Source organism: Castanea sativa, chromosome 5, assembly GCF_040712315.1.
Source record: "Castanea sativa cultivar Marrone di Chiusa Pesio chromosome 5, ASM4071231v1".
NCBI classification, from domain to species: Eukaryota; Viridiplantae; Streptophyta; class Magnoliopsida; order Fagales; family Fagaceae; genus Castanea; species Castanea sativa.
The window spans coordinates 5,423,633-5,438,008 of NC_134017.1; the positions used below are offsets into that span (position 1 = coordinate 5,423,633).

General features: G+C 37.0%; 1 protein-coding gene across 1 annotated transcript; it reads left to right on the top strand.

Moving 5' to 3' along the window:
* Positions 1–515: 515 nt before the first annotated feature.
* Positions 516–9,598, top strand: LOC142636302 (transcription initiation factor TFIID subunit 12b). Its single transcript, XM_075810479.1, has 9 exons — positions 516–1,369; positions 3,490–3,702; positions 4,230–4,829; positions 4,943–5,017; positions 5,918–5,996; positions 8,108–8,172; positions 8,317–8,352; positions 8,436–8,685; positions 9,074–9,598. The coding sequence occupies exons 1-8, from the start codon at positions 674–676 to the stop codon at positions 8,616–8,618; spliced, it is 1,947 nt and encodes a 648-aa protein (XP_075666594.1). The 5' UTR covers positions 516–673; the 3' UTR covers positions 8,619–8,685; positions 9,074–9,598.
* The last annotated feature ends 4,778 nt before the right edge of the window (positions 9,599–14,376 follow it).

Genomic DNA, 14,376 nt, shown 5'->3' on the forward strand with positions numbered 1-14,376 from the left:
GGGATCATCATTTTTTATGTTGCAAGTGAAATACATGTAAGTTTTCTGTGCTTTGTTCTTGTTTCACTTATGTTGCAAGTGCCCAATGAGTAAATCCACGTAAGATGGGATCATCATTATCATTAGGAAGAAAATGTTAGAGATAGTTTTGTGGTGTGACAAGATAAAGATTAATACAGAGTTAAGATAAACTCAAAAAAATGTTTTAATTATCTATAAAAACTAAAAAAAAAAAAAAAATCCCACACTGGAGAAAGATTAGAAGAGAATTATGATAAACTCAAGAAATATTTTTAATTATCTTAAAAAACTAATAAAATCTTTAATCTTTGTTTCTTATAAAAAAAAAAAAAAAAGACTTCTCCAGTCTTTGCAGCCATTTTTTCTAAAAAGAAAAAACCAAAGAAGTCACACATCTGATCCGCCGTTCGATTATCCCTTTTACTGACGTGTACGGCTCAGATCCATCCTCCTCCTTCCTCTCCCATCTTCCCTTTCCCGATTCCCTCTGTTTCTTTCTTCTTCTCTTTCTCCTCCTGTTTCTCTCTCTGTCTCAAAACTCGAACTCTCAAAAAACCCAAAAAAAAAAAAAAAAAATGAAGAATTTTTAAGGCAAAAACCAGTCCAAACCCAAGAAAATCGAGATACCCATTACCCCAATTCTTGTAAAGAAATGGCAGAAACTTCAGTTTCATCCCCAAAACCTCTCCAACCTTCAAACCCCATAGACCCATCTTCAGCAACAACACCAACACAGTCACAAACACCAACACAAACACAAGCAACACTCACAAATATGGCAACCCCATCAAATTCCACACAAAACCCACCTTCCATTCCTTCTCCTTCTCCTCTTTCTCACTCTCCTTCCCTTGATCACATCTCATCTCCTCCACAAATCCCTCAACAACAACAGCAACAACAACAAGTTGTTGGTTTAGATTACCAACAAAAGCAACAGCTTTTACAGCAGCAGCAATCTCAAACGTTGTCTCAAAATGTCACTGGTTTAACAAACTACCAACTCCAAAGCCTTCAACGCTCTCCATCCGTGTCAAGATTGAACCAATTCACCCAACTTCAACAACAACAACAACAACAATTTGGAGTCTTGAGGCAACAGCAACAGCAGCAGCAGCAGCAGGGTCTTTATGGGAATGTGAATTTTGGTGGGTCTGCTGGGATTCAACAGCAAAGCCAGCAGGGCCAGCAGACACAGCAACAACAGCAGCAGCAGCAGCAACAGACTCAGCAGCAATTGGGTACTAATGCTGGGAACTTGTCAAGGTCAGCTCTGATAGGCCAGAGTCTGCCCTTGTTGCCCGGGGCGGCTGCGCAGTATAACTTGAATTCGCAATTGTTAGCCTCGGTATGAATTCTGCTCTTGACTCTTTTGAGTGTCTGTTTCCTTGTGGGGCAATTTTTTGGCATTGGTGTGAATTGTGTTAATTGAATCTTTGATGTGGTTTTGTTTTTTTCTTGCTTTGGAAGGCGGAATTTTAGTGGGTTTTGCTTGTTAGAAGCAAGAAAGGTGACTTTGAATGGATTAAAGATGGTACTTTTGTGAATTATTGATAAATTTGGAATTGCTATGACATCAATTGCATCCAAAAGGATGTAAATGTATATTAGATTAGATGCGTTCATATAAGGAAAATAAATCAACCAGACTTGTGATTTAGACAAGTAATGAAGCTGTTAGTAGTGTAGGATGTTCCCTATTAATGTTGCTAGATTAAGATTCTGCTTACTTTTTTTAAGAATGTATTATGTCTGAAATTTACTATTTGGTAGTCTGTTTTATTTGTATATTTGTGTGACAGTCACTTCTTTGAGAGGGTTTGGTGGGGGGGATGGGGGGTGAAAGAATTCTTGTTATGGAATTTTTTATGTGATTTTCCTGCTTTAGAAGGCAGAATTTTATTGGTTTTTTCTGGATAAGTAATAAAATTTTTATTCAAACATTAAAAAAGAGTCACCATGAACTATTGGAAATATTTTTGTGATTTATTGATCAATAGGAATTGCTATGACATCAATTGCATCCAAATGGATGTAGCTGTATATTAGAGTATCTATTTTCATATAAGGGAAATAAATAAACTAGATGTATGATTAGTAGTGTGGAATTCTCCCTATTTATGTTGGTAGATAAAAATCTTGCATACTTTTTTTTAAGAATGCAATACATCCACACTTGACTCCTTGGTAGTCTGTTTTATTTTTATTCCAGAGTGGCAATTGGTTGGCCTTGGTGGTGAATTTGGGTTGTTGAATCTTTGATGTGATTTCTTGCTTTGGGAGATGGAATTTTAGTAGGGTTTAGTTGTTAGAAGCAAGAAAGGTGATTTGGAATGGTTTAAAGATGGTACCTTTATGAATATTATGTTGACTAGGTGACTTCTAGGGCTAAAAGTGTTTCTGTATGAGTATGTTGTTCTTATGCTTAACCATGAACTATTGGAAATATTTTTGTGATTTATTGATCAATAGGTTTGCTATGACATCAATTGCATCCAAATGGATGTAGCTATATATTAGAGTATCTATGTTCATATAAGGGAAATAAATAAATCAGATGTATGATTAGTAGTGTGGAATTCTCCCTATTTATGTTGGTAGATAACAATCTTGCATACTTTTTTTAAGACATCCACACTTGACTCCTGGGTAGTCTGTTTTATTTTTATTCCAGAGTGGCAATAGGTTGGCCTTGGTGGTGAATTGGGTTATTGAATCTTTGATCTGATTTCTTGCTTTGGGAGATGGAATTTTAGTAGGGTTTAGTTGTTAGAAGCAAGAAAGGTGATTTGGAATGCTTTAAAGATGGTACCTTTGTGAATGATACATTGATATGGCCCTTCTAGGGGTAAAAGATGATACATTTGTGAAGTTTCCATTGGTGATGCCGAAGACGGTTGCTTCTCTCTTTTTTGCATGGAGGAATGGTTTGGGGAAACTTCTTTCCAAAATTTGGAATATGGTACCATCTTTTCTAATGTGGTTAGTTTGGTGGGAACGCAACTCCCGTGCTTGTGAAAATACTGAGAGACCGCTAAATTTTTTGAAGTCTATGCTAGTTGGGACTTTGTTTGAGTGGGCTCATATATGGGGTTTTACAATCTGTTAGTTTTTCTTCTTGATTCTTTTGCATTTCTCAAGTACAAAGTGTTCATTATCGTGAACACGATGTTACTTTTTTCATTTTAATAAAATTTCTATTATGTATCAAAGAAAAATATTATTCTTTTGCTTAGCATATCAATTGCATCCAAAAGAATGTAACCATATATTAGAGTGAATTCTTTCATATAAGGAAAAAAATCAACCAAATGTATTAATTTAGACAAATACTAAAGTTGGTTAGTGGTGTAGAATTTTCCCTATTTAGGTTGGTAGTTAAATATCCAGCTTACTTTCTTTAAGTATGCAATACGTCTGCAATTGACTTGACAACTCATTACATTCTTATTTTTTCCTGTATTGAAGCCAAGGCAGAAAGCTGGGTTGGTCCAAGGGTCTCAATTCCATCCAGGTAATTCACCTGGGCAAGCTTTACAAGGAATGCAAGCACTAGGGATGATGGGGCAAATCAATTTGAGCTCACAAATAAGACCCAATGGGATTGCTTATGCCCAGCGAATTAACCCGAGCCAAATGAGGCAACAATTGCAACAACAAAGTTCTCTAAACTCTCCACAGGTATAATGTTGCTTTATCTATATCCTGTTGCTGGATTTGGTTAGCTGGTGATGGATATGCTTTTTGCCATTTTCTTCATTATCTATATGTTGTCATATTTAGTTTCACATTTTGTTCTCATGTTCTAAGATGAAGGATACTGATAAGCTTTCGCTTATCCCAAAAGCTTGACAGAGACATACAATATTGTGTGTTATTTATTTATAATTTTTTCTTCTTCTGTGTTTTGATTGATATGGTGGCAGTCCAGTACTTAAGTTTGCAGTACACAAAATCCCAGATGTCTCTAAAATTAAATGCATCGACACTTCTGAAACGAATCAGCTCTTTTATGTAAATTGGTGATTTTGTGGAATTAATAGCATATTAATGTTGTTGATATTCTTGATAGATACAGATGTATTAGAATATCTTTAAGCTTTCACAATCTTAGGCAATGCTGTTATGCTAGGTTTTCTTTGCATGTTGTACATTTCAACTTTTTTATGCATGATTATGACATCCTTTCCATCTTCACAAACTCACAGGTTCAAAGCTTACCAAGGGGGTCGCCACTATTTTTGAACCCTCAGTTATCTGGGTTGGCTCAGAATGGACAGCCAGCTATGATGCAGAACTCTTTATCACAACAACAGTGGTTGAAGCAAATGCCTTCAATTTCTGGTACTAGCTCATTCCGACTTCAACATCAGAGGCAACAAGTCCTAATGCAGCAGCAACTGGCTTCATCTACTCAGTTGCTCCCAAATTCTATGACCCTAAACCAGCAGCAATTATCTCAGCTAGTACAGCAGCAGCAGCAGCAGCAGCAGCAACCAATGGGGCATCCACAGCTGCAGCAGCAGCAGCAACAACAACAACAGCAACAGCAACAGCAACAGCAACAGCAACAGCAACAGCAGCCACAGCAACTACAACAACCTGCACAACAACTGCCTTTACATCAGCAGCAGCAGCAATCTCCTAGGATGCCTGGTCTGGCAGGCCAGAAATCCCTTAGTTTGACTGGATCACAGCCAGATGCTACTGCATCTGGAACAACTACACCAGGGGGGAGTTCCAGTCAAGGAACAGAAGCAACTAATCAACTTCTTGGGAAGAGAAAGATACAGGATTTGGTTTCACAGGTCTTTCCTGTGTTCAACTCTGTTAAATCTATTATTTTTCCTAATGATGTTCAGTTTCTCTTTCTAGCTTTTCTTTGCCCCAATTATATATATGTTTCTGTGATTGTGCTCAGGTAGATCCACAGGGAAAGGTGGATCCTGAACTTGAAGATATTCTTTTAGAGATTTCTGATGACTTCATCGATAATGTGAGGCTCTCAACTGTGGATAACTTTTTCGTTTTATTGTTTTTTAAGATGCACAAACATGTTTATGTGTATGTGTCTGTCCATATGTCCAAACAGAAAATCTCTCTCTCCCCCCCCCCCTCTCTCTCTCTCTCTCTCTCTCATTGGTTTGTGAAGTGTAATCTTTCTTCAAATTTCTGCCAGGTTGCTCTATAAGTTTCATATTAAATATTTATATTTATATTATAATATCTTGGATTGATGTGCTTAATCTCAGATTCTGTGGTTACGAACTTAGAAATCTTAGTAGTAACATCATGTCTGGGTTTGAACTATTAACACGGTTGTACTTAGAATTAGGGTTTTAATGATGTACAAAAAACTGGTCCAACATAGCATTAGGAGCAACAAAGAACAGAATCAACTACTGTGTTTCAATACAGAATTAACTCCTGCATTTTAATAGCCCTATTCTTGCATCTCAAGTTCGAGTTCCATCCTGTTGGATATATATATGCTTTAAGGAAATAATCTGGAGTTGGGATTATCCCTTTAAAAAATAGGTTGAAGTTTCACCTATCAATAAAAAACATAGGTTGAAGTTTCTCTTCTGAATTTTTTATTGTAACCTGATGAGGATGTTTTATGACTATTCTCTGTATGTTTCTTTCCTTGCATTGAATAAAATTTTATTATATACAAAAAACATTGTTTGAATTTGCAATTACGTTTCTTTATTGAACCAAACAACATTTATGAAGCTGTGGCAATTCTGCCAGTTGTGTTGTGCAATTCGTGGCTTGCTACTGTAATCTACCTGGTTGTATACTATACTTTTAATTGTCATTCCTTGTTAATGACTTCTATGTTTTAGCTGAGATTATGATGGTCTTACTGATAAGGACTTGAATCTATGTGCAGGTGACTGCATTTGCGTGCAGTTTGGCAAAACATCGGAAGTCTCCAAATTTAGAGTCCAAGGATTTATTGCTTCATCTAGGTTTGTGCTGAACTACAGATATTTCACTTGCAGATTTCTCATTTGTGACAAGAATTTAATCACTGATTTTGCTGGTTACTTTGATTGGCTGAAGTTTAAGAAGAGATAAAATTTTGTATGATTTGAAAGAGAGTGTGATGGCACAATTGTCATAGCATGGTTAAAAAAGGATATTCTCTTTGGAAGCCTTAGGCTAAGGCAAAGCCCAAGAATAAGTGTCCGTGGTAGCTAATTAGGATTTTATATATTTTATTTGGTTATTCTAGAGTTAAGGGTATTTTAGTAATCTTACAATTTTGGGTATGGGCCATAGTTATGGGACATGGGCTTTATTTTATTAATAAGTCTTATTTAGTTTATGGGTATATATGTATGGACTTTTGTTTAATTTATTAGGTTTAATTTTATTAATAAGTCATCTTCATGTATGAGCTTTGGTTTAATTTATTAGTTTTCCTATTGCTAGTAGGAATTCTATCGCTACTAGTACAGGTAAGAGTCTTTATATATATCGTGCTCAATGCATTCAAAGGAAGTTGAATGAGTTGATTAATAAAATTATTGTGTTTTGAGCAATAGACATGTTGGCCTTTGTTAGTTCTTTCTCCTTCTCTCCACTTTCTTTTCTTCATCTTCTTTTTCTAAATTTACTGTTCACGGATACTGTTCATACAGCCCCTTAACAGCCCTAGTTTCTCTTTAATTCTTGTTCTTTCCTAACCCTAAACCCCCCATGAATATATGTAGGCAGATTTCCTAATTTGTCCTACATCAGAGTGACTTGAAGAAGTTTCTGATTCTGCATGCTGATTTGTTGGTTAATTAAAGTGTTGTGGCAAATATAAAGTTCTTTCATATAAACATCTTATTTATACTTCTATTGCCAAATACCTCTTTTCTTTGTCAAAAAAATATAGAAAATTCTTCTTATTAAGTATGCACACCAGAGAACAATTGTTCACTTTTTAGAACTTTGGTTGTAGTGGAAAAATTTGCATGCACTGCAAAGGATGGCGGAAGTTGAACAGTTGTCTCCACGTTTTCATTGCCATGGGCATGTTTGCAATTTTGGTATACCCGTTGTAGTTGTAATTTATTCTTTTTAAGGTCATCTGCTGGTCTCTCACTATTTGGTGAATCAAGAGAAAGTATAACATGGAATAGGGCCAAGATTATGAAGAGTCAGTCTTTGGCAACTGTCCAGTGTCCACCATTATTTCAACCAACTTGAGTTTTCTTTTTCCATTTGCCAATTTACCTCTCTCTCTTTCTCTGTCTGTCTCTCTCTGTCACAACTACATAAAACCATCTTCTTAGAGTATTAAGCTGCATTGGTATAGATATCAGTATGATTTTTTCTTTTTGATAGGTAATAGAAGCTTTATTGAAAAAGGTACATTGTGTTCACATTGGTGAGCAAATTGTTCTTGAAATAATTACATAAAAATTAAAAAGAAGAGATAACAGATTGTAGGAAATAAAAAATGGAAATACTGGATTAATGATTTCCTCCTATTTTGTTGCAAAATGAAGTTCCTTTGACTGGGAGGCGATACCTTGCCAGCCAGCCAGACCTATATTAGTTAATCCTGTCATTTGATCCATAACTCTTTCTTGGCATACGGTATAATATAGAATAACTTGTCTTTTCACTTGCGGCAATTTTGTGAGTAGTCTGTTTTATGGAATCCAAATATCAAGTTTAAGATCCATTATAAGGAGACCAACCTCCCTTTCTCAAACTGACCTTACATAAGGAGGTATCTATCAAGAAAGTTTAGAAGAAGAAAAAGGTGTTTTTGGGGTGAAAATATGATTATGCACTCAATTTTTTACATGTTTTGCATTTTATTTTCTTTTTGACTTTGTCTCTGATGTGATTAAACAAGAAGATATAAGAGGCTTGTGGGGTTGATGTTAGGGTGTATTTTGGCAATATTTATGTGGAGCAAACTCCAGGCAAACATGAAATGCATGAATGAAATGATAGCATAGCCACAGAGGACTAAATATGTTGATGAAAAGGGTTCATTGCAAAACAGTGTGGATTCAATGTCTTAAGTGAAGCAAATAGAACCTTAATAAATCTAATGCATGGAAATAATGTGCAGAGAAAAATTGGAATTTGAACGTTCCAGGATATTCAAGTGAAGAGCGGAAGTGCCGAAGCAAACCTGTAAGCATCCTCCATTTGTTTTTCAGATTGTTATACTTGAAATACTGTATCATATTGGGTGTATTTACCATTTTTTTTAATTTACCAAAAAGAGATATAACAATTCAAAAATATATTTTGATTCCTCAATTTTATATTTTGCAGTTATCAAGTGATCTCCACAAGAAGCGTGTTGATTATGTAAGTTCTGAGTATCTTTACTTATGTTTGACCTGAATCCTTCTATTTGGCACCTCGTCTTTTTACACTACTGGTTTTTTCAGATACGATCACTGATGGGATCCCAACACTCCGAAACAAATATGAGTAATCCTAAAGAGATTATAAGACAGGGACTTGGTAACCCAGTTGGTGTCAACCACCATGTGCGACCTTCCTTGAGTTCAGAGCAGTTGGTTTCCCAATCAACCAGTCCCCAAATGCTACAGCAGATGACACGGTTTTAATGGATATGGACTCTCAATTCCTGTTTGGTCTTCACAAAGATTGGGTATAACTGCATGGACCTCATTGGTAAGTTTTTTCGGCATTTGGATAGTGAACTTATTGCCTTCTCTCTCAGATGGTATGTCTATGGTAACTGTCGTTAGACCTGAAGTTGCATGCCACACGTGAATATTGAAGGAACCCATTTCACAATTTTTTGCATGGTTTTTGCTATTTGTTAAAATGGTGCATTTTCAAGGAGCAAGCATATGGGCATTGTGCTACTTAAATCTGTGTGTGAAGGCCACTATAGACTGCCTTTGGAATAAACCTTATGAACTAATACTTTATGGATCGACAAATCCTACCATTATGTGTTGGGTGATATTTATTTTTAACTAGCATGCATGCCTTTAAAAATTCTTTCCTGTCCTGCTAAAATAAAGTACTAAATGTTTAATTCTTTGTATCACAGGTTGGACAAACAAATACAGATTGCCAAAAGTAGTATCATAGCTGTAATTACTTAGCAACTATCAAAGACATGAAAATTGGTTGGAAGAGATCATATTAGTTGACCATCCTTCCACATTGTTATATATTTAGATGCATGATGATTTGGTTGAGGTGATAATTCATTGCCCATAAGTTGGAAAAATGATCTTATATTTCTGCTGCAGAAACATGTTATACCACCTCCATAAGTTGAGCTCATGCCTCCAACTGCATAAAACCAAGCAAGTTGGTTGGGCTTTGTATTCTAGATTGTCTAGAGAAAATTTTCATATGTTTAGGACTGGGGATCTATTTTGTATTGTAATTGATAAACAGAAGATGGTTGGATGGGTTTTGGATGCTAATTTGTTCTTGTACTAGCTCAACAACTTTTAAGGCCATCTGAAGCCTGGCTCTGCTCAATGTCTCAGTGTTGATCCATTTTCTCATCAAGTGCTGTGGAATAGGAATTATTTTGGTTATTGATATATGATGTTTCAATTTAGTCTTTGATTCTCAATTAAATTTAAAAGGTCCTCATTAAGTCCTACTAACCTTTACTAATGGAAATCAATGACATGCATGATTTTTGCCTATGTGGCATGATTAATGTTAGTGATAATTGAAAATTTTGCATTGCATTAAATTAAACCACTTGCTCCAGGACTTCCATCAATTCCTTTGAGTTTCATTCTTACTAATGTATCTATGAGGCATGATAATTAACTCGTTAGCTACAATTACAACATGCCTGTATGGTAATTGGATCATTGTGACACTTTATGTTAGTATTTTTTAGGCATGAAATTTTTTTGTTGAAAGTGTAGAAAAAAAAAAAAAGGTTAAAAGTTAACTAAATAGTACAATGAGATTTATGAATAACACCAAAAAGTGCAATGAGATCTATAAACAGTACAAAAAAGAAGCTAAAAATTCATATAAGCCGAATTTTTTATTACATTCCAAACAAATTCTTAGTTTTTTTGGAAACAACTTATTTAGCTGAAACTGAAAACTTTTTGCTGAAAGTGTAGAAAAAAATTACAAGCTAACTGAATAGTATAACGAGACTCATGAATAATATTAAAAGGTACAATAAGATCTACGAATAGTACAAAAAGAAGGTAAAAACTCAAATAAACTGAAGCTTGCATTACATTTCAAACCGCAGGAGGAACAAATTTCATCCTAATTTGGTCTGAGCCTTCTTAACCTTTTTGTTTTTGTGGTCCTAAGGCTGCTTAACTGACTTTTGAGGCAATTTGGGTTACCGGGGTGTTTGATTATTGTCATAATAAACCCTTTGGGTAACAACTTGTAAGTATTATAGGCAATCGTGTTTTTTAGGGCGGTAAAATTTGGTCAATAAATCTGAATTTTCTCCAAACTTGTTAAAACCCACTCCTGTCGAGGATAAGGCATATGATCTCGATGTTATTATTATACATGCATTTGGTAATCTATATTTATATCATATTTTTTTTTTTTTGGTATAAAAGGATATAGCATTAAACTAACAAACAAAAACAGAATCAGTACACAACCTGCTTACATAAACACCACGGCAATCAGCCTCAAAAATAGAAAGGATGTCCACAGGTGGACAAGAAAAAACAGCAAAATCAACATCCATTGATGACCCTAATTTAGCCAGATGATCCGCACATCTATTTGCTTCTCTGTATACATGCCTAAATCTCACTTGAGGGATCTGGGTGGCCAAATGTTTGCAATCATCCATGAGGGAGGACACAATAACATTAGAGTTATTCTGATGTGAGAAAGCATCAACTATGACTTTGGCATCCATTTCTATGACTACTGCTTGAGCATGTGATTGCAGGCAAAGGAAAAGCCCATCTCGGAGAGCCCAAAGCTTAGCAAGGAAGCTGTTTGCTAGACCAATTTTTCTGGCATATCCAATCACCCAATTACCCTCTTCATCTCTAATCACACCTCCACACCCCAGCCAATCCGAGAGTGCCAACAGATGCACCATCCGTATTAAGCTTCATCCAACCAGCATTGGGCTTCTCCCACCTGATATTTTTCAAAATCAGCTTTTTGGTTGCTGTGTGGTTGCATGCACAGTGGTTATATTCCATAGCTCGAGCCATAATTTCTTTAGCAACATTTGGATTTCGAGTTCTAGCCTTGAAGATGTAAAGATTTCTATTCTTCCAAATCAGCCATATAGCAAACAAAAACACCTGACACCACGGTAGCTGTCCAAATCTGCATTTCGGATCAGCATTGCAGTTAGAATACATCCAATCCTTTAGATTCTCAACGAAAAAAGAGGGGTCTGATGGTTGCACTCCGAGCTGATGCCAGGTGGCTTTAGCCACTCTTGCCGAGAGGCAATCCTTGACACCAATGCTTTGATGCATACACTGCCAGACAAAGAATTAGATTCTAGGTAATGTTTTTAATTTCCAAATCCACTTCCCCTTAAAAGAAGCTTCCATGACAGGCTCTAAAGTCAATAAATAAGCTGATTTCAAGTCAAAGTCTCCCTTAGGTGAAGGATTCCAGGCCAACTTATCTTTTTCTCTAGCTGCTAAAGGGATGGGGGTGGCTTGGATGACCCTTTTGATACTACTAGGTAGTTCCATTTGAATATTCTCCCATACCCACCCACCTGGATGGCCGACATCCTTGACTTGAATCCTATCAGATTCTTGAGTCCGGGGACCTTGAATGGCATGTCTTAAAGGGCCAATTGGTGACCAATTGTCATGCTAAAAGTCCAAGGTGCTGGCAGACCCCAGGACCCATCTGATGCCTTTCTTGAAAATGTCCTCACCTTTCTTTAAACTCTTCCACACTCTAGAGCTCGGCAAAATGTTTTCATTCCTAGAGCTCACCCGTTGATGGTTGCAATACTTTATTCTAAGCACTCTTGCCCACGGGGCATTTTTCTCAGTGTGGAAACGCCAATTTAATTTTGCAAGTAATGCGGTGTTCCTTCCCTTAGCCGTTTGGAGACCCAACCCTCTATCTTCTTTTGGTCTAGTAACCTTCTTCCAGCCCTCCCAATGCATCTTTTTACTGCCATCTGAGGAACCCCATAGGAAGTTCCTATAAACTCTATCAATGCCCTCTAGGACCTTGCCGGGAAGCATGCTCTACATAACATAAGACGGAATGGTCGAAGATGAAGCTTGAATAAGAACTAACCTCCCTACCATAGAGAGAAGGTTTGCTTTCCACCCAGCTAATTTCATCTTCACTTTATCCAACACAAAGTTAAAGTCTTGATTAGATCCTCCATGGTGTTTAATTGGAAATCCAAGATACTTCCCCAAACAGTTCGTAGATTGAAACGCGAGGGTTGAGGCAAAAGCCTTCACATCATCTTGCTCAATATTTGGGGAGAAAAGAGCTCTTGACTTAGCAAAACTAATCATCTGGCCTGAGTCCTTGCAAAATTTGTCAAGCACCTCTTTTATGACCATAAAAATCTCCATAGAAGCCTTGTCAAAGAAAACCAGATCATTGGCAAAGAAGAGATGAGAAAAGGAGGGGCCACTTCTAGATACTTTCACTGGTTTCCACAAACCTTTTTCGCATTTTTCTTGGATTAATTGGCCTAAGTATTCCATGCACATGATGAAGATGTACGGGGATAAAGGATCACCCTGCCTTATTCCTCTAGAAGGGGAAAAAGGTTCTAAATTACCCCCGTTGAAGAGAATGGAGGTTGTGGCAGTGGTTATGCAGCTCATGATAATCTTAATGAGGTTCTATGGAAGATTGAATCGGATCAACACGCTTTTAATAAATCTCCACTCGAGTTTATCATATGCCTTTTCTAAATCAATCTTAAGGGCCATGTAGCCCACTTTTCCTCTTGTTTTGCCTATAGTATGGATGACTTCTTGAACTATAATCGCATTATCCACACCCCTTCTTCCCAGAACGAAGGTTGCTTAGCAAGGGAAAATAAGCTTATCCAAAAAGGGTCTAATTCTTCCAACCAGCACTTTGGAAATGATTTTATAGACAGAATTGCAAAGACTTATGGGGCGGTAACTTCCAATAATCTTAGGACCTTGCACCTTAGGGATAAGAACAATATTTGTGCTATTAAGATATTCAGGAATTTTCTTTTCCCTAAACACCTCTTGACCTCTTCCTTAACTGAATCCCCAACAATGATCCAAAAATGCTGGTAAAACCCAGCATGAAAGCCATTTGGCCCTAGAGCCTTAAAAGCCTTTAAGGACCATAAAGCAGCTGAAATTTCCTCCTTGGTCACCATGTGGTTGATCCTATCTTTCTCTTCCACTGAAAGTTTGGCCTGCCATTGAGAGTGGTAATTCAGGTCCCAAGTGGCCGAGATCTAACTGGTTGTATACAAATTGTAGAACCCCTCTCTGAAATAATTCATTACTTCCCTTTCCTCCAAAATCCAGTCCCCTGCCCCATTTTTAATTAACGTAATTTGATTCCGCTTCCTCCTAGTTAGAGCTGAGATATGATAGAAAGAAGTGTAACGGTCCCCCCAACACCAGCTTTTAAAGCCCAAAGCTCTGTTTCTTGCCCATTCACCATATGGTCCATATCTAATTCCATGAGGAGTTGATTTTCTAACTGGATCAAAGAGGGAGAAGGATTGTTTGCCATTGCCCTTTGAACCCCATCCTAGCGAGCCATGAGTCTTTTTTTCTTAACAAAGATATTCCCAAAATGGTTCTTATTCCACAGACTGGCCTCCTTTGCAAAATTTTCTATATTCTCCGATAAGTTCCTTAAATTCCTCCAAGACTGATTAACTATTTTTAGGAAAGATGGATTAGAGAGCCAAAAACTTTGAAATCAGAAAGGCCTATTAAGATGAATCGACCTCCTAGGCAATGTTTCCAAGAGCACCGGGCAATGATCCGAGTGACATCTTGTGAGGTGGGACACCCTAGCTTCTGGATACAAAAGACACCAGCTTGGATTCATGAAGTATCTGTCTATTCTTTCCTGAACGAAGCAGTTGACATCTCTTTTATTTGTCCACGTGAACCTCGGCTCATTAAAACTTAAATCCACCATATTACATCTGTTTAGGCACTCCTTGAATAGAAGGGACCTGTTAACGCTCATTGGTCTGCCCCCAAGTTTATCCTCCCTGATGAGGAGTTCATTGAAATCGCCAACTATTACCCAAGGTTTATTATGCAACTCCGCTACTTTGGATAGATAATTCCATAAAATGCCTCTCTCCTCGCTTCTATGACTAGCATAAATCGCAGTAAATAACCAAGAAAGGTTAGAGGAATGTACCTGGAC